The sequence below is a fragment of the Protopterus annectens genome, chromosome 1.part0, assembly GCF_019279795.1.
Source record: "Protopterus annectens isolate FY-2018-M chromosome 1.part0, PAN1.0, whole genome shotgun sequence".
Taxonomy (NCBI): domain Eukaryota; kingdom Metazoa; phylum Chordata; order Ceratodontiformes; family Protopteridae; genus Protopterus; species Protopterus annectens.
The window spans coordinates 515,612,585-515,639,211 of NC_056725.1; the positions used below are offsets into that span (position 1 = coordinate 515,612,585).

At 37.9% G+C, this 26,627-nt stretch overlaps 1 protein-coding gene across 1 annotated transcript in view; it reads left to right on the forward strand.

Annotated features, from left to right (window-relative positions):
- DLK2 (delta like non-canonical Notch ligand 2) overlaps positions 1-26,627 on the forward strand; it is a 196,366-nt gene that overhangs the window by 99,918 nt on the left and 69,821 nt on the right. Inside the window, exon 2 of the mRNA XM_044061080.1 lies at positions 22,309-22,419. Within this exon, the coding sequence (XP_043917015.1) occupies positions 22,344-22,419 (76 nt within the window). The 5' untranslated portion in view covers positions 22,309-22,343. The remainder of the gene's footprint in view (positions 1-22,308; positions 22,420-26,627) is intronic.

Consider the following 26,627-nt stretch of genomic DNA (forward strand, 5'->3'; position numbering starts at 1 on the left):
GCAGAAGTACACACACGCCCTGGGGCTTGGCATTGCACCATGTTTGCAGGCCAACAGGAGGGTGGTGGAAGGAGCATGTAAAAATGTCCAGTTCTGATGATGGCCATGGTCCATAGCCCTTACCTACCAATGTCCATGGATGATGGGAGAAAAGAAGACTGAGCGGTACATAGGAGAACTGGCTTGGTGATCATGGATAGGGATTCTGACGGGGTAGAAAGTGCTTCTGTTATGGCTAGTTGATGCATACTGCATTAAGTAACTTTTTATTTATTTCATCCATCAAAAACACTTCCTCAAATACCCATCAAACAACACTATAATAAGTACATTTTCAGGGACCAAGCCTTCCTGCACCCTTTACCGCCTTTCTGGTATGTATTGTAACTCCATGGTAACAAACCAGTGGAGGAAGGAGAAAGTCCACACCACAATGCACAGTGGGTTCACTCAAAGAGTGACCCTGCTGCATCTAAATAAACACAGTCACATGGAACACAAAACCAAGTTTAATCAAAGTGTCTACAGGAAACTGTACAGTGGTTCCACAAAGATAGTAATCCCACTGTCACTAAACATTATGATGGAAAATGTACAACATTAATTAATCCAAAAGGGTACCTGGGTCCTGATGTTATAAACAGCCTTTCAATCTACAGCAAAATGTTACTCAGTGAATCATGTCTGAGCAAAAAGAATATTTCTAGTTACACATCTAACAAGTGTAGTTCAAATGCAAGAAAATTATATTAAAACAACTGGACTACTGTGCAGACAAGCACAGCAGAGATTAATACTGCCTGCCTTCTTCTCTCTTCTGGTCATCCTGCCACTGCCAAACATAACATGTAACTGTTGTAGCTTCAAATAAGTACTACCTCTCTTATCCTCGCATACTGTTTCAATTATGTGTCTGTAAAGGGCTGATATAAAAACTGTGTACCATCTTACTTTGTTAACCTTAAGGTACAACATTAAAATGCAGAAAAAAAAATCTTTACGTTTTACAAATGCTGTGAGTGTTGAGGCAGAAGCACAAAATGATGTCAGCATTGTAATTCAGTGGTAAGATCAGCTTCATTAACTCCCAAGGTCTGGGGTTCAGTTTTGACCTCTGATCACTATGTGAAATTTGCTAGTTTGTGTTTTTGTGATATTTCTCTGGATGCTGCAATTTCGTCCCACCTTCAAAACTGATTGACTGCACTAGATTATATAATATTTTCCTTTTTTTATGTGGCCATGGCATACCTCTCAACCTCTTAGTGCAAAAAATCTTTACAAAGCCTGAAAGAACTGGGGACAAAGACCCAAAAATAGGGACAAATTTTAAATACTGTTCTTATAAACTTTAGAAAGTTGTTAGAATAATAAGATTTGTCTTAGCATGCATTTTTCTGATAGTATGAAGTCTGAAACATAAATGTGTATCATTAATTAGTGACTTCAATCCTCAGATCATCCCAGTAATTTGCCAGAAAATCATGAATTTTATGAGGAACTGACAAAAAATATGAGGCAAAAATCTGGACATTCTGCAAAAATATGGACAGCTGAGATATGATAGTCCATGGCCATAGCTAATAATGGTCTATCAAGAAGCCCACTTACACAGTTAACAAGTAAAAAGTAGTAATAACTGCATGGTTTCTTCTACAAGCATCACTGACTGTAAACCTAGTCATAGTCCCCTGGATTTTAGCATGTGCAGATGAACTGATTAACTTCATGCATTTTACAATTTTGCTGTTACCATACTTTCTTTCCCATGTAAAACTCTTTACGATATATCATGTGTCTGAAAGGAGGTTCATAACTGCCGTATGTTTTTTCTTAACATTGTAATATGCTAAGGTAAATAGCTTTATTTCCATCAGCATCCAAGAGCACCCTGAGACAAAAACAAATATAGCGATATTAATATATGGCAGCATATGTTTGTCATGATGTATGGTGTAACTAAACATTAATACTCCCATTTACATTCTTATGTAGCTGTTTTAACGTTAAATGCAAGTTAAAGTAACAACAGCCAAGCATGTCACAACATTACCCTGCAATGAGGAGAACATAAAATTACAGCAAGCTGATATTACAGTATGACATCTCTTACAGCATACCCATAAGAATACAACATCTGAATATAGCAGTTTAAAAACTTGATACAAGTGTAGACATGAACACAAGACGTCTGACACAATGCAAAGAAATAATAAGAATGTAGTAATTTTAAAAGCATAAGTGGACAACCAAGATAAAAAGAATGCCTCGATGCCCAATGGAGAAGAATGCCTTCCCTGACATGAGCCAGCTGTCATTGCCAGAACACAACACAGTGGCTTGTTCGGTGCATGTGTTACAGACCCCCTGGCTTGTTTGTGTGTAGAGCCAGGGGGCTCTATTCTTGCTGCATGCCTGATGTTAAATTTAACATTAAAACTTCACCTCATAATGTGGCCTTTGCTATTATTACATTGCTACAGCTGGATACTTGTCTTCATCAGAAAATGTCTGCTTGTTCCAGTTTGTCATAGTAATGCTTAACGCATTCAAAAAAAAAAAACAGGGAGTTAAAAAACAGAAGCAGCTGTTGCATTATTCAAAGCCCTGGAAACTGAGCTACCCTTAAGAAAACACTTCAATCAGAGCTCTTTGTTAAGGTTCAGAGAGATACCATGTCCCACATATGGATATAATGTGCTTCACACATAAAAAACTTTGTGCCTTAATCTCTAGTTCCGGGGGAGAGTGTCACTTTCCCTAAACTGATTAAATATAGTATAGCTACAGATTTGTGCTGGGCCTCACTGTTAATATTTTGTTATTCTGAACTTAAAAGTAAACTCTCTTGGCTGTATAGCTACATTTTATTAGTCATATCAGTGGCTTAGATTTGCTTGGCCTGTTGTTGTAGGCCTGACCACATCATGGTAACTATATCTTTGTGTAGGTAACACTGTGACAGTGTGTTATAAATATAAAAAAAACACTTTTTTAAATGCCATTCAGTTTTTCAGAGTTTGATTTTTTTTTTTCTTTAGGTTTGAGTTTAGTAATAAGCAAGTTTCCTGCTTTGTAGGTAAAATGAAATGTGGCGTTAAGCTGTACTTTCTGAAGCATGTGGTTACTGTTCTGTGTTGTGCTGTTTTTATTACTAACTGAATTCATCCTGTTTTCTGTGTACTACATAACTTTTTATCCATTCAACGTTTATTCCAACAAACTTTCAGAGAACTACATATACAACAATCAAACCATCAATACAACTTTCTTTAGCAGCAAACCTATGAATGCAATGCTTAATAGGTTAACCATAATGAAAAGTTGCACATTACAACATACATTAGTCTTATTGTCACTGAAAACATTTAGCAGTTTTAGCAGTTTGATTCCATTTCTCACACTAAAAATTAAGATGACTCTTTTTCTTTCCTAAGCATAGCCACTCTGTAAAACTACAAGTGAATTGATCAAACTGGTTTTGTTTTGGGAGGAAAAGGATATGTTGGCCTTGTTCAGCTATATAACTAGGGTCTTCCCCCAATTAATAAAAGTTTTTTTCCAATAACATGCAATAAGACTTGCTTTTTGACTTGTTTAGTTTTGGATTTCAGTACTGCAGCCTGTTACTTAACTTAGTTTACAGTTGGGATACTTTCCTGTGACATGTTCAGTGTTTCTTTCCAACTCATTTGTATCGTGGAATGTTTTCAGCCCTCAGGTGTTGTTCACCACCTGGAGCCAAGGGATGAGATAACAGGATCACTCGTGAACCAGATGGCCGGTAAGGGAAGTCAGTCACAAGAATCTAAAAAGATACTGATGAGGTTCAGAGCTTTCTGTCACCTTTGCGTTGCCTGTGTGATACAAGACATGCAAAGGAAGTGCCGTTGTCTGAAAATGATACAAATAACTGTTCCAGGCCAATGATAATGGAATCTATACACTAACAAAACTGTTAGAAATGGTGTAAGTATGGCAATTAATCTAAAATTCAGTGCAGTTAACGTCACCCAGAGAAGCTTTAGGAAATTGAATCCTGACTGTTGTTTGGCTGCAAATTAAACTCTGCATCAGTTGGATTACAACCTTTGAGTGGAAGCTTCTTATGCAAATGATCACATAAGGAATTTATAACAGTAGGCTTTAGTATGGAGGATGCGGTGCAAATAGCACTTACATTTTCAGACACTGTCAGAATGAAACTCCCTCAAACAACAGGAGAGACCTTCATCCTTCATGGAGTATAAAAAAGCATTTTGGGTCTCCCCATAGAAAAAAAAAGCATATACTGCCCTAAACAGAAACACACCATCTACTACAACAAAACACATCCAGACGCATAATACAGACACATGACATGATAGATTTAGTATATACATTTTTTTTTTATTACTGATTGAAACAAATACAAATATTCATTGATTATTATCCAGCTGCATTTCGCATGATCCCTCATCACAAGAATACTGAATAATTAACACTTTAAAGTACACTGCATTTGCGTTCGTGCTTGGGCCTCCTATGAAACAAGCACAGACCTCCCCAGGGAGGCTGGACTCACCATTTGAAAACCACTGAACTTGAGTGCTGTGCCAAAAGCAGCAGACATGTTACAGGCAACAAGTAATTTTTTTGTACTTAGGGTAATGGCGTAATGCTACAAAGCAACACGCAGTTATCCATTTTGCCGCTGTCATTTTTCAAGTATGGAAGGCCTCCTGTAGTACAGCTTGCCATCATAGTGGCCACCAAAGCTTTTTTGTTGTTGTTGGACTGTTACATTCTTGACTGAGGCAGTAGAAGCCATGTATTATATACAACAAAAAATAAGGTGGCAAATTCACCCTCTGTATTAGTAATGGGAAGGAGAGGACCAAATATAACCGAATAAATACCCTCTGCTGTAAGAGGATGTAGTACATTCAAGGCTGAAATTCAGGGGAAAATAACTAAAGCAGCAACTTTAAACAGTTTACAGAAAGGGAATTAGGTGTTGTGACTCATGCAGGATAGAGGAAATGATACAGACTCGGTGTGGAGAGTTGTGATGTACAAATACACCACAAATGAGCAAGGAAGTAATGACAGCATTTTAAGGATGGCAGATAAAAGGAAATACTTTGTTGTACTTAAGTATGTCATATATTAACTGGCATGCCTTGGTATCATTCATGTACAAATGCAGAGGTACGGTCAATGTTTTCGGTAGCATGCTTTAAACAGCTAAAAGCAGATAAAAAGGAACCATGCAGGAAGATGCACACATAAACCTGTTCCTTGGAAATGAAAGTTAAGACAAGCATACTGTAGCCATTGGACAAAAATCAGTTGCCAAGCAGTAAATCTTTTAGTAAAGCTCAACACTACTGTTATGCAAGGTTCCTGAGCTCTGCTTATCACAGTTGCATATAAACCCAAGTTATGTATTTACTTAAGTAAACATCCATACATAACTACGCTTACCCATCCCCTGACCAATAACTATCTCAGTAGACAATAAATCTATGTTTTATTTAAGGTCTGTTATTCTCTGCAAATCAAATCAAGTTTTATGTCTCACGGGACAAAATGGAAGATCTACCTACTTGTCTCCCATCTGACAGCCTCAAAGCTTTAGGTATCCTAAAACAATGTAGCAAATACCATATGCTAACGTATAATGAACTGTTAGCAAATAACTATGTTTGTGAAACATGCAAATGTTTAAGAGATATGGAGGCCTCAGTCTTGCAAAAAGCATACATAGTGAGCATTACAGTAACTACACACCACACATTATGCACCCAACCCAGACGCATAATATAATGTTGAATGGGGAAAAAAACAGCTTAAGTGCAGAGAACAAAACATTGACTTTATTGATACACAAAATCAGTGATAGTAAGAGCTTTCATCTTTTTTCAGTTTGACAGGACTTCATTCATTTTCCATATCTAGATTATTTTATTTATTTATTTCCAGTTTGATGACTGGGGAGGTTCACTGGGCTCAAAGAGCCCATTTTCATTGAGGCCCGGGGAGAAAAACTCCAATAATACATAGTACAAGCTCCATAATATGAAGTACAATACATATTGGAAACAGAAACAAACTAAGCAAATTTTACATACAAAATAGCAAAAACTAAACAAAAGTTAAACAGCAGCTTGGAGAAGGATGTAAAGCATATTTACATGTTTAGTGGTTGACAACAGTATTCTTCTTCTTCTTCTTCTTCTTCTTCTTCTTCTTCTTCTTTCGGCTTGTCCCGGTTAGGGGTCGCCACAGCGGAACTCCGATCCGCTAATGATTGGCAGTAGATCTTTACAGTGCCGAGGTGCCAGCTCGACGCCCAACCTTCAATGAAGGCACACCCATTCACGCATGTCTTTCAAATGCCACTCGACCACGGGGATGACATGCAAACTCCACAAAGAAGGCACTCCAGTCGAGAATCAACGCAATAAAGTTTGGTTATATAATGATATTAGTTACAAAAGGTAAGAATATATTTTCTTAATGTCACTATATAATAGTAATGATCCACTCTTGTGTGTGGTTAATGCTGAATTTCCTCACAGTTATCGTGGCTTAATCAGGAGAGAGCCCACATGGGCAAAAACATGCAAAAGATGGGTAAATCCTGTATTACCCACCTAGTTGTTGGTTACTGCTATATTATACCATTTGTTCAACTTCATAAACTACTTTCTAAATTCAAAAGTTTAAAAGAGAGTATGAATATTTCATGAATTTAGTTCTTCTTCTTTCAGCTTTTTCCAGTTAGGGGTCGCCACAGTGGGACTCCGGTCAGCTAATAATTGGCGGTAGATTTTTTTTACGGGTGCCAAGGTGCCAGCTCGACGCCCAGCATTCTAAGCATGTCTTTCAAATGCCACTTGACTGCAGGGAGGTCATGCAAACTCCACACAGAAGGTGCTCCAGCCAAGAATCGAATGGGAGAACCTCTTGCTGTGAGGCAACCATGGTGGTTAAATTAATACAGAGGTTTAAATCATCTGAGAATGATATAGAAGTAACATCAGCATGGACGAGTTCTTTATGCATGAATATTAGCATGAGTTAAATTAATACAGAGGTTTAAATCCTCTGAGCGTGCTATAGAGGTAGCATTAGCATGAAGGCAGTACATAGGGTTAATCAATAGTGTGTAAGGAAGAACAAACTTTGTGTGTTATAAAGTATTTATGTATTAAGCAGGTTATTTGGAGTGCAATTGCATTTCCATTTTTGGGAGAGGTAAGAATGCAGCTGGGTTTTGAAGTGTTCAGAGTTCTCAGAAATTCTTAGAGATGGAGGGAGAGAATTCCATTTTTGGTGACAGAAAAGGATAGGAGAAGCTGACCAGCGGGACGGTTTGGTTTATAAACAGACATTAGATTTTGGTGGGTAGATCTTGAGTTCTGTTTGGGGTGTATAATGTTAAGATGTTTGCTAGTGCTGGGCATATAGTTGGTTTGAAAATAAGCTTGTGAGTGGTGATGAGTTGGAGGTAGTCAAGGTAGTTTGGGAGTTCTAGCCATTGCAGCTGGTGGAGAGGTTTACAGTGGTGAGTGGAGTATTTGAAAGTGGTGGCGAACTTTGAGATTTTATTGTAACAGGATTCTAGTTTAGAAGAGATGGAGGAAGATAGGTTGGCTAGTAGGGGAGCACCATACATTAGTGAGGGTAGTAAGAAGGTAGTGGCGAGGGTCTGTCTTGTTGAGGGGGAGAGGAAGTGGGAGTTTCTGTACAGCATGTCAAGTTTCTGATGGGATTTGTTTATATTTAGCTGAATATGGGTATCGAATTTTAGGTGTTCATCAATAGTAACTCCAAGAAGTTTAGCAAAAGGAACAACTTCTATAGTGGAGTTGGCAAGGCTTGTAATCTTGAAAGAGGTTTTGTCTAGGTGGATAGATTTTGAGGGAGAGAATAGAAGGATCTTTGATTTGTTGGCATTCAAAGAGAGGTGATTTTGGAGCATCCAGTTCTCAGTAGTTGAGAAGGCAGTTTGAGTTTTTGTTTGGAGCTCAGGGAGGTTTGATGCAGAGCAACCTAAAGTTGAGTCATCTGCATATTGTACTATCTTAGTGTTAGGAATGGCTGCATGGAAATCATTAATGAAGATATTGAAGAGCATAGGGCCAAGAATGGATCCCTGGGGTACCCCGGTTGGGGTGGGAAGGAAGGCTGAGGTGCCAGTCTTCCATTTTACTGCCTGAGATCTGTCAGAGAAGTAGCTGCTGAATCAGGTAAGGGTGTTTTGTGAGAGGTTAAGATTGGAAAGGTGGTGAAGAAGGTGGGCATGGGGGACTGTGTCGAAAGCCTTGGAGAGGTCAAGGAGGACTGTGGAGTGGATACAAGTTCTCCGGAGTAACGGGCATGGTTTACGATGTCTAGAAAAGAGAGAAGAGCTGTTATTGTGCTATGGCCAGGACAGAACCCATGTTGTGTTGGGGTGAGGAGTGGTTATGTGTGATGAATGGCATGAGCTGGAGGTGAATGCATCTCTCAGGAAGTTTTGAAATAGGGAAGAGAATCGCTATGGGTCGGAAGTTGGAGATGGTATTATTTTTGCCTCCTTTATGAAGGGGTAGGATAAAGGCTTCACTCCACAGTTTCGGGACATATGATTCTTGTATGGATCTGTTTATGAGTATGCTAATGGGGGTGGTGATGCTGTCTGCTGCAATTCTTAAGAAGCGTGAGGGGATATTGTCAGGGGCATTGGAGCAAGGCTTAAGCTTAGAGAGGTTTTTTTATATGTGAGGTGAGAATGGGTTTGAGGTGGAATATGGGAGGTGAGTTTGGGATGGAAGGTTGGGCAGAGGGTTTGATTTGGAGGAAGGTGTTGTTGATTGGGAATGTTTTAGTGAGTTCTGCTATAGAGTTAGTAAAGAAGGAGTTGAACAAAGTAGCTATTTCTGGGTCAGATTTACTAGTGTCGAGGCAAGGGTTGTTGTTGGTGCCTAGGTTGAGAAGTGAGTTGATGGATTTCCAGAACTGTTTGGGTTTCGAGGAGTGGTTAGACTGGAGTTTGATATAGTATGTTTTTTTGTCTTGTATGATACGTTTTTTGGCTAAGTTGCGGAGTTGTTTATATTTAAGAAGGGTGTCAGGGTGTCTATTATGATGGTAGAGTTTCCAGGTCTTGTCCCTTTGTTGCATGAGTGTTTTGGTATCTTTACTAAGCCAAGGGGTGGAATTGTTTTTCATACATTTTATTCCTGGAAGGAGGGGCTTGGGAATTAAGAGTGTCTAAGAAGGTTGAGTTGAAGAATTCGACAGCACTGTCCAGAGGTAGAGTATTTAGAGTGTCCCAATTTATCAGTTTGAGAGAATTGGAAAAAGTTGTACGGTTAAAGTTGTTGAGATTCCGAGTATGAATATATTGGTGTAAATGAGGAGAAGAGGGGGTTGCTCTGTGGATGAAGGCTGGTAAGTGATCACTGATAGAGTCTGGTAAGGTGCCAGTGTGGGAGATTTTGTTTGGGTGGGAGACAAGGATCCAGTCCAGTATGGAGCCTGGGGGGTTATTTTTATTAGGTCTGGTTATAGCATTTGTGAGTTGAGTGAAATTACATAGATTGATTTAAACGGTGGTGTTATTGGCAGTAATTCTGTTCCGGTCAATGTTCACATCTCCTAGGATGTACGTCTCAAGCTTGATATTATATGAGGCCCATAGAAGAATTTCCTTAAGTGTGTTAATGTTGTTTCCAGGGGGGATATAGAGGGCTATAACACAAATGCTTTTCTGGTTATTTAGTTTGAGATTTCCTATGACTAGTTCAGCATTGTTGAACTGTGGAATAGGATTTTGGTAGGGAGTGATGGAGAGTAAACTAGAGTAGATTAAGACTACTCCTCCACCCTTCTTTTTTAGGCGGTCTTGTCTAAGTACTTGAAATCCAGGGGGTAGTATTTCAGAGTCTGAAATGTTGGGTTTTAGCCATGTCTCAGTGACAGCTGCTATGTCAGGTTGGGTATGGGATAGCCAAGCATGGAAGTGGGCTAATTTGTTTCTTAGACCCTAGATTTTTAACTTTTTTTTAGTTTTGAATTCAACTTATCCAGTAGTTTTCCACTTTTGTTTTGTGTTTACATAATATAATATCATGTGCTGACACTGTAAAGAAATCCTTATTTAAGCCTCCTAGACCCATAAGGATTAAGTCTCAACAAAATCAAAACCAAACATCACATCATGATAATGTCTCACCTTTAAGAGTCAGTATGAGACAGACAGCCTCAATTCCATTACACCAGACCACTGCAGAGGCAAAAATATGTTAGTAAGACAACTAGGATAGATAAAGACAAGCTGATAGGATCTCAGACATCTCAAGGGCCCTTAGGACCCTTGTATCAGACAAATATAACTACATGATAGTTGGGCATATGTAGGTGAACTTTTTTAGGCAAAAAATGCTAAGGGAGATGCAGAAAGACATGTTCTCTGCATGTCAAAAATGGAGTCAGGACCCTGATACTGAGTGAAATCCTCCCTTCTCCACAAATTATGGCAAGGCACGAAGATAAGATTTTGGCTTCAACAATTGACTAAAAATTGGTGTCATTCTAGAGGTATTGATTATGTGTCAGGATGGAAAAGATACTTGACAGTCCTACTTCCTGTGCAAACATGGTCTCTATTTCTCATTCGTAGGCTTCTGCACACTTGCTAAAGCCATTGCTGTTTTTGTTGTGTCTTTTTTGGATAAAGTTCAGTTAATGAGCATTCCAGTGTAACAAACATATCAATTTTGAAACAGGACAAAATTAAGGTAGATCCACTCAATTACAGAAGTCTAAACAGCAAGCTGTCCATCCTTGAGTCACTTCCGCAGTTTGAAGACATCTATATAGGTTTAATCACTGAAACATGGCTTAAAGGACGAGAAAGCACACCATCCATACCTGGGGTTATTTCCTACCATGCCTTCAGACCCCAGTGGCAACTGTGGTGGCATGTCCATATTTGAGACCATATCACTTCTAGAAAGATTTCCAAAGACCCACAAATGGAATTTATTGAACTTCAAATCACACTAAACATAATCAAAATTAAATCAGTTATAGATGTGGTGAACCTTAAACTAAATAGCACTATAGCCTTAAAATGGATCTCAAAGAATTTATTTCAAAAATGCAGAGTAACAAAATAAAAGGGCAGAGAATACAGGTAAAAATGAAAAAGTCAAGAAAATTTGTCTGCATTAGCCCATTTGGTGTCACTTGACAGACTAAACAGTCTGGGAATCATACCTTTCAACTGTACAGATTTTCGCAGAATGCCTACATTTTTGCTTCATATCTTTGGTCTGTTTCTCATAAAATTGTGATTTTTCTGGCAAATCACTGGAAAATCATTGAGGACTGAAGTCAGAAGATAATGACACACATATGAGTTTCAGACTCTATATCCGTCAGAAAATTCATGCTAATGCATAACCTGTTGTTCTCTCCACTTTCTAGGTTTGTAAGAGCAATATTTAAAAAGTGTGCCTATTTTTAGGCCTTTGAACCCACATTATTTGTGCCTTTGTCTAGATTTCTTGTTCTAATACATTGAGAGGTATGCTGGGAATGAAATAATTTATAATTTCCCCCATTAAAAGTGTCTATCCCCAAGGTGATGTTTAAGATATTTGTATTTCTGCACACTGCAAGAGATATGGAGAACTTCACCTGAAGTAAAGTATGTGATATGATAATTAAATAGTCATAAATCCCACATCATCCATTTATCAAAAAAAAATCAAACCAAGGAAAAGACAGTCAAGATTTATGCAGTGGAAGACATAACTAAGGAGGAATAAAGTCAGTGTCATGAGCCAAATCCAGCAGTGAAAAGACATGGAACCAGATAAATAATCCTGTTCAGCATTCATAGACAGAGTACTGTTGGCAACATCTAAAACAAGTAACATAAGCAGTCTGACAAACGGAGGTGGAAAGTGATGTCAGTGCATTCTTGGGCAGCAAGTTCCTAAAAGATCACCTTATAATGATAGCAAAGAACTAGGACATAAGTGCCACCTCTGAATTCTTAAAAAACTCAGGCAAAACATTATACATATCGCTAATTTCCATTAGACAAGGTTTAGGAGTAGACCTCTGCATCAGAAGGATCAGCTACAGGAAGCCGACCTGAGCATGGTGTCAAGGGAAAGGGAATGAATGAATGGCACAAGGATGAGCCCTAATTTGAAGTGAGGATTCAAGGCTGACCTTTATATCGTTGAACTGTCCCTGATTTTGTAGAATATCCCCGATTCTGCCTCACATTTTCCCTGTCCCTCATAAAATGTTTGCTTTTCTGGAACATCACTGATTCGTTAGACCTGTATAACGTTCACCATGGTTCAAGCTTACCATGATTCTGCTCACATTCTGTCTATCCCTGGGTTACTTACACCTGGCCAAAGCCTTTTTTTCTTCCAACTGTTCCGCAGTATAATTGAGAAAAACACCAATGTAAAATGCCCAACACTGGATTTCAATAGAACCCCTATCAACTCAACTACTAACCCCATATCCACACAGTTTAGCTTTACCTTCTGTCTGCTCAAACTTAACCAACCGTCTGGTCTTTTTAGTACTTCCTATACTGCCTTTTCTGTCATCTCCTGCCTACCCGTTCTTTCAGTTTTTATCACTTCCTACTTCTTAATTTTAGTCATCTGTATACTTAATTCTAATTTGATATGATCAAGTTATTCAAATTATATAATTCTCTGTTCATTGTGCTCCCACATAAACTTCAGAATTAACTAATAATAAGATGACTGTAGGGCAGTGCACGCTCTATACAAGGTATATATATATTTATTTACACAAACACATATGAGTATTTTTAAAATATATGAAAATGCATACAAACACATGCATGTATGTATATATGGGTTCCTGTCAAATATTTGAACTATCAAAAGTTCGAGCACTTGAAATATCGTCAAAATAGTTGGAAAACTGACTTTTTTAACTCTGTTAGTGTTTGGTTGCGCAAGATTGTGTTACAGTGGGGACTGGGTGTTTGCCCTTGTACAAATGTATTGTGGTAAACTGGTGTGGTGTTGGGTGTTATGTGAAGTGTTGTAGTGCTTGTTAAAGTGTGTGTTTTGATTTGTGTAGTGTGAATATAGCAAGTCATTGGTTGTTATTTTTATTTGGATGGGGCTGAGAAATCAATGCCAGTATGATTTCTGGTTTTGACTGACAGTGAGTAAATAATGTAATGGGATTTCTTTCTACTTCGAATTTGTGCAAAAGTGAAGTTAATACATATGTAAGTGTGAGGGGTGGGAGGAGGTTTGCTCCTCCCCAAAACAAAAAATTGTTTTATTTGTTTGTTAGCTGAGGATATTTTGTGTTTTTAGGTTTTTGCATTCAGGTTTGTGTATGTTCAATGTTTATTGAGGTACATGTTTTTAGTGTATACACACATACTACAAAAAGAACAGATATTTTTTGTTTATTGCTATTATTCTCACACCCTTAACCCCTATATTTGGATCAGTGTAATTTTGCCGAAAATCCATTTCGCCGAACATTTCTGACATAGGGTCCAAATTGCCGAAAATACATTTCACCGAAAAGAGTACTGACAGTGTATATGCCCTTTTCTCCCACTGTAGTGCGATCTCGGAGTGAGAATATTAAAGTGGGGGGTGTCATGTCAGGTCATAACCTACTTACTTACCCTTTTCATAGGGACTGGACAATATAAAACAATACTAGAGAATATTAAACTGTACTGGGTGGGGGGCTATGCTCCCCACACCCCCCATTCTGGGGGCTGTGCCCCACACACACCCCTACTTTAATATTCTCACACCGAGATCGCACTACAGTGCAGGGAAAAAGGCATATACACTGTCAGTACTCTTTTCAGCTAAATGGATTTTCGGCGATTTGGACCCCTGTGTCAGAAATTTTCGGCGAAATGGATTTTCAGTGAAATGACACTGATCCATATATAGATATATATATATATATATATATATATATATATATATATATATATATATATATATATCTATATATCTATATCACTTTGACGAAATGGCAGAAGTTCAAACACCATATGTTCGAACTTCTAACCTCGAATTGCAAAACCATCAAAGACTTAGAACAGCGATTTTTTTTTTTCCCCAGGGAAAAAAATCGCTGTTCCAAGAAAACACACACACACATACACACACACAATACAAGCACACCAAAAAAACAGCAATCCACACACATATACTTAAAATCCTACATCTAACCCTACACTAAACTATTCATACACTACTATCTATCCACTTACCTTAACCCAAACCCTAACCCTAAGGTCCGTCACTATCGCACACTCACCTGACCCGTACCCTAACCCTAACTCACCTATCCTGCCCTAACCCTAAAGTCTGTCACTATCGCACACCCACCTCACCCGCGCCCTAACCCTAACTCACCTAACCTGCACCATAACCCTAATGTCCGCACAGTCGCACACTTACCTGAACCTGACCCGTAACTTTCCAACACAGTGCTGAAAATAGCAAAGCCACAGAAATGGCCAACCGAATTCTTTCCCTAGGAAAAAATTCAGTGGTCTGCAGCTTTGCTATTTTCAGCATTTGCTGTTTTGGGTTCGATATTAGAACATTCGATGTTTTCAAACTTTGATGTTCTAATATATATATATATATATATATATATATATATATATATATATATATATATATTTGGGATAATCTGTATCTACAATTAAATTCAATACTGTTTCTACATACAACAGATATGGTAAAGGTGACTTTCACTGAACACTGTTTTCCTTTTTCCCTTAAATTTGTACATTATGAAAAATCTTTGAATTTGTACTTCATCTTAAGTGTTGTTCTGAATGAGTTTTAGTTAAAAAATGGCATATATGATGGAATTGTTTTACATTATTTTTCCTGTGATATCCTGCTACGTGTGACATACAGGCAGTGGTAGTGTGTTGTTTTATAATGTGCAGCAGTAATTGTTGCTGGTATAGGGTTTCTGACATACGTTTTGCTAGTGTTAAACATAAAAGTTAGGAGGCTATGGGGGCATAGCCCCATGTAAGTGTTTACTATTTATAGGTGATTTTCACTTAGTTTAAGTGAAGATGGTGTGTGTGTGCGTGTGTGTGTGTGTGTGTGTGTGTGTGTGTGTGTGTGTGTGTGTGTGTGTGTGTATATATATATATATATATATATATGTATATTGCTTGTGTGTGTGCATATATATATATATATATATATATATATATATATATATATACATATGGATTGTCAAGTGTACATTTGTTCAACAGATGCAGCAGGTAGAGTTTAATGATGATGGTACAGTTGACTGAGTGGAACAAATGTCGATGGCATGGATAACCAATTGGAAGAAATGTCGACAGTATGTTTCGTCGAGACAGGTATGTCTCTCAGATGGTCAGATTTTCACAAAATGTCCACATTTTAGCCCAGTATTTTTGGTTTCTTCCTCATATAATTTGTGGTTTTCTGGCAAATTACTAAGGATTGAAGTCATTAATTAATGACATACATTAACTTTTCAGACTTCATATCCTTCAAAAATGCATGTTAACTTAAATCCTGTTATTCTGCATGCTTTCTAAGTTTATAAGAGCAGTATTCAAAATCTGTCCCTATTTTTGGACCTTTGTACCCCCACTGTTTTAGTCTTTGTCCGTATTTCTTGTGCTAAAAGATTGAGAGATATGGAGAAAGGTGAGAGGGTTTGGAGGGAGTGAGAGTGTTTGTGCGTGTGTTTGTGAGTTAGGGTTAGGATCGGGAAGAGTTGTTTTATGTTTCTGTGTGAGTGTGTGTATTTTAAGGTTAGAGTACAGGTTAGATAAGAGGATAGGGGTCTACTTCTAAATTTTGAAGTTTCAAAACTTCAAATTTCTTATAGTCCAGACCATAAGATCGAAGTTTTGAAACTTAGAAATGTAAACAAAAAAAATTTACAACAAAAAAATTTTTTTTTTATGTTTTTACAGGGTGAAGTCCCCCTGCACGCCCCCCCCCACTAATTAAATATACCAACTGCGAGATCACACTACAGCAAGGAAAACTGTAAATATACAGTTCAGTGCTGTGCGGCAATCTCCATTTAAATGGTTCGATGTTTCAAAAGTTTGATCTTATGGTCTCGACCATAAGAAATTCAAAATTTTTAAACTTCAAAATTTAGAAGTAGACCCAGAGGCTAGATGATGTAGTGTTATTAGTGTGTGTTTGTGTGTCCGAGTGTGTCTTGTGTAGAGGCATCTTACAAGAAGATATATTAAGTTAAGAGTGGGGTTAGGGTTTGAAGAAGGGGCAACATTAAGGTCAGGGTTAGCACCCATTACTAAGGTTAGCAGACTGGATTAGAATAATATAAAACCAGAAAATAATATAATGCAGAGCAACAGTGTAGACGAATGGCTGTGCAGTTAGTTTTATCTTAACTTCTGAATCCTGACTATATGTGTATTGCACAGTTTTACCTTAATAAAATGGTAGTGTCCTTCTGAATCTTGGCTATATATTTGTTATGCATAGCCTTTTCTTAACAGTGTGACAGCATCCACCTGAATCCTGGCGCTGTATGTATTGTATGTAATCCTGGCGCTGTATGTATTGTATGTGACCGTACCTTAAATGTGTAATAGTGTTATTAATTCATTTGCAATATGCATTCAGCTGATTCCATCTGTCTTCAGTAACCAGTGAATATTTTTATTAAAATAATTTTAACTGGGGCAAGCTGATCAGAACTTGAGATATGGTCAGGTAGTTTAAACCCCGTGGCCGTGCAGTACAAGGAAATACTGAGTGCATTCTCATTTTGTTTCACAGTTTAATTTCTCCATGTCTTTTGGGTTTCTAGTACCATGATGGGAATGGACCCCATTCCTAAGTCAAAGTGTGATTAAAGTTTATGAAATTAGTATTGTTTCAATCTTTGATGTTGGCCAAAAGTGCTCTTTGCAGCACCTGCAATGTGTCCAGAACTGACTGTTTCTGCAATTCATATGGAGTCGCACATATCGGTAACATATCTAAATAAGACTAAATTCTTTTTTTATGAGGCGTATTCTTCCTTCTACTATTGGAGCTGTCTTTCTTCTACATTGCCCTCATTTCTGCCTGCAAATCCTGGTATTTTAACACTTTGTGTCTCTCTGTACATAAGACACTGTAATCACTGTGTGTAGCAATTTCAATGTTCATTTCTACTTCTGTCTTCTTTTCATAGACTACTATATCTGTTTTTCTCTCATCTATTTTTTGAACTGATGGTAATGGGTCATTCCATGTGATATAAACTTCATTATTCTCAGTAAAGCTTTGGGGCCCATGTTTCCAATACTTCCCAGCTGTTTCAGTATTGTAATGTTTGCACAATCCCCAATGCAACAATCTTGCCACATGATTATGCCTTTCAGTATACAGGCCCTCTGTCATTAGTGTATCACTCCCAGCAATAGGCTGGGTGACTGTTTCTAGCTCTGTTTTACAAAACCTGCATTTTTTTGTTTCTCCCACATGTTCAATGGACTTAGTAAACCAACGTGTATGTAAGCTCAGTGTTCTGGGCCACTAATAATAACCTTTCATCTTTTGGTTTAAATTCACCTTTCCTACATCAAATCCTGATCGGCATGAGGTTGTTCTAGGACTTTTCTGTACTTGCAACTATATTTATGCCTTTTCCACATGTTTTGCCTTCTCATCTGATCCCTCTCCTTATATTCTTTCTATTGTTTTTTTTGGCACATTCAGTTGCTACCTGACTTTTGTCTATTTCTGGTTTGATTTCCATTCCCACTTGACATTGATATGCTTCTGCTAAACTAAGTAGGGAAGTCATCTTAGGTTTGTTCTCTTCATGTTTTAAAACTTTCACAATGTTTGGCTCTGATGAGGTCAACAGGTGTGTATGCAGTCCTTTGATTGCACATCTATACATATACTCAGTTTTGAGTTGGCCCATACCTCCTTCAAAATGGGGAATATATAATCTTGGTATACACTGATTTTTATGTATCATTTGATAAGCATGAAGCATTTTACTTGTTTTCCTATCGAACTGATCCAAAACCTTTTGAGGCCAGTCAATCACCCCAAAACTGTAAGTTAGAACAGGAAGAGCATATTGGTTTGTAGCTTGGTCTTTGTTCCTTAATTTTGGGATTAATTTTAGTCTTCAAACATATTCATTACCGAGTTTTGTTCATGTTTTATCATCGGTTCTTCTTCAGTTCCCAAGTATTTATACAGTCCGTCCAGCTCAATTTCCTTTATATCACATTCATCTCCTAGACTTATATTTTCTTGGTGCTGCAGCTTTCCTGCTTTAAATTTTGCTCTTGTACATCTATCAAGACCAAATGAAATTCTTATATCATCTGAGACTGTTCTGACCACTGACCACTTGCCGTTGTGCTTTCAACTCCTCATCTGATGAACTATACAGTTTGAAATAATCCACAAAAAGAAAATGGGAAGTCTTTACACTTTGCTGTTTTCTAGGAGCCAAATTGAAACTATCACCTAATTTGTTAACTAGACAGCTTAGGTGGTTAAGGGCAAGACAAAAGTGCAGCGGTGACAAAGTCACCCTGAAATATCTCCCTTTGAATTTTTATCCCTGGGATAATAATTTGCCCTTTATCATGGCTTACTGTAGCTGCAAAGTGGTTTGCCACTGTTTCATGGCAACTGTAATGTAACTGATCAATGCAGGGTGTATCTTATATATCTGTAAGCACGCCTTTATCCATGAATATGGGATTCTGTCAAATGATTTTTTTTGTAAACTATCCATGGCATACTTAGATTCTTCCCCTTTTTACAATTCTCCATTATGACTTTAACAACAAATGATCCTTTGTTCCATATGACTTTCTTTTGTTACCCTTTTGTTCTATTGCCATGACTGAGTTTTCTTTCAAATGACTATAAACTCTTTCAACATCAATTCCAGTATATAGTTTATACATCATTGGAAGGCAAGTTATTGGTCTGTAGTTTTTCGGATAGCTAGCTTGCAGGTTCCCTCATAAAGAGAAGTATCATTTTCCTGTTGTTAACCAGGTTGGTGTTTGTTCAGGGTGTGCGTATGAGTAGTTCTTACTCAGAGCTAAATCTTCTTGTAAAGATGTTGATACTTTTAGCCAGAAGTTAGATACTGCATCCAGGCCTGGGGATTTCCAGTTAGAAGATTTTCTGAATTTTATTTCAATTTCTCCGTCCGTTTTCATATCCTCTACATCTGAACTTCTTACTGTTTCTTTTACTTCTTCTATCCATTCAGCATCTTTATCATGTTCCACAGGGTCTTCATAGATGTTTCTCCAAAATGTGTCTTATTTATTCTTTTTTTGGTGGTGTTTCTATTTCTTTTGCTTTGTTTCCCAATTCTCTATAAAAACCTTTTGGGTCATCAGTGAATGTCTTATTTTGTACTTTTCCTTTATATTTATCTGCATATCTTCTGAGTTTTTCCTACCTGTGCTGATATCTTTAGTTTATCATTTGCAAAAGTGTATGATAGATCCTGGTCTGTTCTAATACTAATAATTACTTTTAATACATCTATCTTTTTAAGTATTTTTGTTGATCTGTTCCTTCTCCTATACTCATCTAACAGTGACACTTCTTGTCTTATTTGCTTTATAGTTTTCTCTGTTTGATACTTCCATAATGGCATTTGATTTCTTCCCTTCCTTTCACTTATTGCCCTGTATTCTTGTGGAAAGATTGTATCTGTTATTAATTTAGCTGCACAGTAGTATATCCAATTTACCTCTGTTACTTCTGTTACATCACATGAATTTCTATTAATAGTCTTTATTACTGTGTTCGTTTTATCAGATTTCTAACATTTTGGGTCTTATTGACTCTCTGTAATCTGTTTCTTTCATCGATCTTAATATGTCTAGTCATCTCTATTAAATCAAGCAGCTCTTCCCTTAGATCATTTTCTTCTAAACAAATTCTTTTCTCTCCGTTTCCTGTGGGCATTCCACAGAAAGCTCCATAACATCTTCCTGTGACAAAATGTCTTCAACTGCTTCCTGTATCATTCTTTACTATTTCATAAGGGAACTCACTGGCCTATTATGCCACAACATTGACTGCATCAGAGTTGCCACTGTTTCCTGCTTCTTCCTTTTATACTGGTATCCTACTGAAAGCTCCAGAGTATCTTCATGTGGCAAGTGATCAGATGTTTACTGTTTTACCTGTTTCTCCTTAATTTAGGGAGTCACTGTTCCATCCTGCTGCAACGTTACCAAAGTTGGATTGTCTACTCTAAATCCTTCATGACACAGTTAATCCATAACTTTAGTTTCTATTTCTTTAACTTCTCCATTATTAGTCCTCTTTTCTACTTTCCCCCTTTTGTTTTCTTGCTTATTGTATTGTGAAAATATCCATATCCAGATGCCTTTGCCTGTATTTCTCTTCACATATCTTTGGTGCCCCTTTTTTATATTGATTAGTTTTGCTTTCTCCTTTGCATAAATATTGTACCATATCAGATCTCTCTTTCTTTCCTATGTCCGTGTTTCTTTTTTACACCTTTTAAAAATGTCTTATCGTTTATTTTTCCAAGCAACCCCAAGGTTTTTGGCTTATATAATGTTTTTCATAAACTTTAATCATACTTTGACTTAGTTTGAAGCTTTTGACAGTTTTTCTTGTGCAAGTGTTTTTCTTTCCTCTAATTTTTCTCTTAATCTTTTTGAATTTCTTCTATTGGAAAATTCTGGGCTTCTTGCATAATAGTAACAATACATTTTCTTCTTCCTTATCCACAGCAGTCCACCCTGTCATCTTTATGGCTCTTTTTTTGGCCACTCACTTTTTGTGTTTTTTGAGGACAACTACTTCCTTCTACAACAGGGGGCCCATCCTCCCTCTGAGCCACGCCTAACTCCACTGTAGGGATGTTTCCGTATCTTGAGGATTCTACACAGTCATTTTTTCAGGTCCTGGCACTAGCACACATACCAGGATTGGGCACTTTTTTTATTCTGGGACTTGTGCATCTAGCTATATTGGTTATTTTTTAACCTACTTCCGTCCATGAGATATGCTTTATAAAATACAGTCTCTATATCAGTGTCATCTTGGTGAGATTTTGTAAGAACAGGGTCCACCTCGTGAAGGTGGTCACTAAGACTTGAATATGAATTACATTCCAGCAATACTACTTTTCTTTGCTTGCTGATTTTATCATTTCTCCATTCAGACACCTTCTCCCTTTTAATTTCTCCAAGTCTTTTGAGTTTCTAATACCATCATACCTCTCAACTTCTTAGCACAAAACATTTAGTCAAAAATAATAAGGGGACCAAGCCCCAAAAGTAGGGACAATTTTTAAATGTTGCTCTTATAAACTTAAAAAGTTGCTAGAATAAAAGTTATTGTGTTATTATACATTTTCTGAAGGTTATGAAGTCTGAAACTCAAATGCTTACCAATTTAGTGAATTCAGTCATCATTGATTTGCCACAAAAATATAGAAAAATCACAGATTTTATGAGGAAAAGACCTAAAATATGAGTTAAAAATCTGAACAGTTGAGAGGTTTGAAGACCATGACAGGAATGGACCCCATTCCTAAGTCAAAGTATGATTAAAGTTTATGAAATTAGTATTGTTTCAATCTTTGATATTAGCCAGAAGTGCTCTTTGCATCACCCACAATGCGTGATTATTCAGATGAAGTCAAAGAGTTTTATTCATAGCATTATATCTGATTAAAACAGCTACAACACTTATTTATGTTCTTTGGCTCAGTCACTTGGTTTCTTTAATTTCTGTGTAAATTTGTAATGATCTTTATTTGGGTCCAAAAATCACCAAAGGTCTTTATCACCATTTAGGTTTCATAATGAATTGTGTCGGTCCCATTTTCTTACAGGGTTATCTGATTTCATGTGTCTGGATAAATTTTTTTCAAAGCAGTTGGATAGTAAATAACATTTAGAGCTATGCTTTATTTATTATCTCTACAGCTTGTTGCCAGTGTACTTGAAGGTGAAGGAAACATTTAGCGTAAAAGAGTAGTAATCATTAAAACTGAAAAATGAAAAGAAATTAAAGTCTTGGAAGACAGACCTTCCTGGTTAACCAGTACTGTTACTTTAATATACTGACATTAACATTTTAAGTTGTGCTCAAATGTTTGCATCTAGCTTAGGCAACATGGTTCAGGCAGTCAGTCAGAATGTTCTATTCCTTACTTTGGAATGATGAGTAATAACATATGCATTTTTTTTGTTTGTTTTACCAGCAGTATTCGTGTCAGCTTGTGATTCCAGATCAAGGATGTACACAGAGTCTTTTCTGTTCCGACTGCTGTGCATTCTCTCAGTGCTACTGACCTTTCTCACCAGTGTGTATGGTAAGACTTTCAGTGTTCAGTAATGTGAGGTGTAACTTGAAAATGTAGAATGCTTAACAGCAGAAAAGGACCACATGGCTCATCCAGACTGCCCAGTAGTGATTAAACAAGCTACAGCAAGTCTTACTTATAGAACAGTATATCCCCACTCCATAATTCCCATGTATTCTTGAATTTAGTAACTGTTGTGAAAGTTGTTCAGTTATCCATTACCCTTTCTGTGAAGCAATAGCTCCTGAACCACCCCCTCATTGCATTCTTATACTGTATCCTACATATGCCTCGTTTTAATATACTAGCAGAAACTTGGATCTGAATTCTCCTGAAGTGCATAAATGTTTCTCTTCCTTCTACAACCTTTCCTCTTTACTAAGTTGCTAACCTCTTTTAGTCTTTCTCTTTGTATGGTGTCTGATGCAGTCTTAAATAAATAGTTCTTACTGTATGGCTTCTGATGCAGGCCATAAATAAATAGTTTATATTGCATGGCTGCTGATGCAGACCTTAAATAAATAGTTCTTATTGTATGGATTCTGATGCAGACCTTTAGTACATAATTCATATTGTATGGCTTCCGATGCAGACCTTAAGTAAATAGTTTGTATTGTATGGATTCTGATACATTATATTAAATGAATATTTTTTTGCCCTCCTTTGAACTAAATACTTGTGTGGTACAGCAGACTAGGAATGCAAAGCTGTAGTATAGCTACATCTCATGAAGGTCATATATCCATCCCTGATCTCATAAATCCAAGATGTTGTAAACTGTGTTCTGACAGAGGAGTCCCTCAGGTTTCTGTACTATGGAAGGATAGCCCTGTGCAATGTCAGGCAATGATGGTATAGTGGAAAGGGAAGAAAAAGGGTGTCTAATTGTGCATTACACAAATTCTGGCAACAGATTATGTACAGGCAGTAAGAGAATTCCTGAGAAGTGCAAAGTAATGTTAAAAACACAGCAGCTTTTCTATTTACTTTATTTTTTTACCAGGTCAATATCCAATTTACAAATTAAGTCCAGTTTAAGTGAAGCCCACGTAAGTACAACCATGAAATACAAAAGTGATAAAACAAAAAAACATAATAAAGCACATCATTTAAAATAAATACATTCAGGGGACTTAAGTTTAACTATTTTAAAAAAAAATATTTCTGAAAAACAGCCGTAGTACAAGGGCTGTCTGTGAGTAAATGGACACTATAAGAATGGAACAGGGCTAGATGGTCACTATGAATGGAGCAGTAATACATCATCATCTTTTGGCTGTTCCCATTAGGGGTCACCACAGCGGATCATCTGTTTCCATTTCTTCCTGTCCTCTGCATCTTGCTCTGTCACACCAACCACCTGCATGTCCTCTCTCACCACATCCATAAACCTTATCTTAGGTGTTCCTCTTTTCCTGTTACCTGGTAGCTTCATCCTTAGCTTCCTTTTCCCAATATACTCAGCATCCCTCCTCAGCACATGTCCAAACCAACGTAATCTTGCCTCTCTGGCTTTGTCTCCAAACCTTCCAACCTGGGCTGACCCTCTAATATACTTATTCCTAATCCTGTCCACCCTCGTCACACCAAGTGCAAATCTTAACATCTTTAATTCTACCACATCCTGCTCTAACTTCTGCCTTTTTGTCAATGCCACTGTCTCCAACCCATATAACATAGCTGGTATTACTACCTTCTTGTAGACCTTCCCTTTCACTCTTACTGGTACTCGTCTGTCACAAATCACTCCTGACACTCTTCTCCACCCACTCCATCCTGCCTATACTCTCTACTTTACCTCTCTTCCACACTCACCATTACTCTGAACTATTGATCCCAAGTATTTAAACTCATCCACCTTTGCCACCTCTACTCCTTGCATCCTCACCATTCCTCTGTCCTCCCTCTCATTCACACACATATATTCTGTCTTAGTCCTGCTGACCTTCATTCCTCTTCTCTCTAGAGCATATCTCCACCTCTTCAGGGTCTCCTCCACCTGTTCCCTACTCTCACTACAGATCACAATGTCATCTGCAAACATCATAGTCCACGGGGACTCCTATCTGATTTCGTCTGTAAACCTGTCCATCACCATTGCAAATAAGAAAGGTCTCAGAGCTGATCATTGATGTAATCCCACCTCCACCTTAAACGCATCTGTCACTCCCACCGCAGACCTCACCGCTGTCACGCTACCCTTGTACATATCCTGTACCACTCTTACATACTTCTCTGCCACTCCCGACTTCCTCATACAATACCACAACTCCTCTCTAGGCACCCTTTCATATGCTTTCTCTAAGTCTACAAAAACACAATGCAACTCCTTCTGACTTTCTCTGTACTTCTCCATCAACACTCTCAGAGCAAGCATTGCATCTGTAGTGCTCTTTCCTGGCATGAAACCATACTGCTGATCAATAATCATCACGTCCCTTCTTAACCTAGCTTCTGCTACTCTTTCCCAAAACTTCATGTTGTGACTGATCAGTTTAATCCCTCTGTAGTTACTACAGCTCTGCACATCACCCTTATTCTTAAAAATCGGTACCAAAACACTTTTTCTCCATTCCTCAGGCATCCTCTCACTTTCCAAGATTTCATTAAACAATCTAGTTAAAAACTCCACTGCCATTTCACCTAAACACCTCCATGCTTCCACAGGTATGTCATCTGGACCAACAGCCTTTCCATTCTTCATCCTCTTCATAGCTATCCTTACTTCCTCCTTGCTAATCCATTGCACTTCATGATTCACTATCCCCACATCATCCAACCTTCTCTCCCTCTCATTCTCTTCATTCATCAATCCCTCAAAGTACTCTTTCCATCTGCTCAACACACTCTCCTCGCTTGTGACTATGTTTCCCTCATTATCCTTTATCACCTTTACCTGCTGCACACCTTTTCGGTCCCTCTGTCTAGCCAATCGGTACAGGTCCTTTTCTCCCTCCTTAGTGTCCAACCTTTCATACAACTCTTCATATGCCTTATCCTTAGCCTTCGCCACCTCTCTCTTTGCCATGCACCTCATCTCCTTGTACTCCTGTCTACTTTCATCATCTCTCTGACAGTCCCACTTATTCTTTGCCAACGTCTTTGTCTGTATACTCTCCTGTACTTCCTCATTCCACCACCATGTCCTCTTGTCATCCTTCCTCTGTCCAGATGTCATACCAAGCACCTTTCTAGCCATCTCCCTTACTAGCTCTGCTGTAGTTACCCAGCTATTTGGTAACTCTTCAGTGCCACCCAGTGCCTGTCTTAACTCTTCCCTGAACTCCCCCTCACAGTTACCCTTTTTCAATTTCCACCATTTAATCCTTGGTGCTGCCCTCACACTCCTCCTCCTCTTCTTGATCACCAACGTCATCTTACAAACCACCATCCTATGCTGTCTAACTACACTTTCCCCAGTCACCACTTTACAGTCTCCAATCTCCTTCAAACTGGCCCTCCTACATAAGATATAATCCACCTGTGTGCATCTTCCTCCACTCTTGTATGTCACCCTATGCTCCTCCCTCTTGTTAAAATACATATTCATCACAGCCATGTCCATCCTTTTCACAAAATCCACTACCATCTGACCTTCTACATTCCTTTGTTTAACACCATACCTACCCATCACTTCCTCATCCCCTCTGTTCCCTTCACCAACATGCCCATTGAAATCTGCTCCAGTCACCACTCTCTCACCCTTGGGTACAGTCATCATCACTTCATCCAACTCATTCCAAAGTTTTTCAATATATAACGATATATATATATATATATATATATATATATATATATATATATATATATATATATATATATATATAGAGAGAGAGAGAGAGTGAGTGTGAGCGAGCAAGAGAGACAGCATGGTCATATAATAAGGTCAACTGGCAGACAGAATAGTATTGCAGTCATTGCCTGATCAAAGTTTCTAGTTCATTAATGTTTTTATGCAGGCCGTGGATGATTATATGTTCAACAAGCAGACTAAAGTTAACAGCCCAAATGAGGAGTGATGAAAAAGGGAGACCCTTTGTTGGGTCAGTGTCACTGTGGTGAAGGAGATACATTAGAACAGTGACAACAATTAACAGGGAGCCTGTACCTGTTTAAGGTATATGGATAGCAATGATGACAGGTTAGCTTATTTAGGAGGAAACAGATTATGCAATGGGTTTATGGAAAGCTTCTTTGGTAGGGTGACAGAGTTAAAG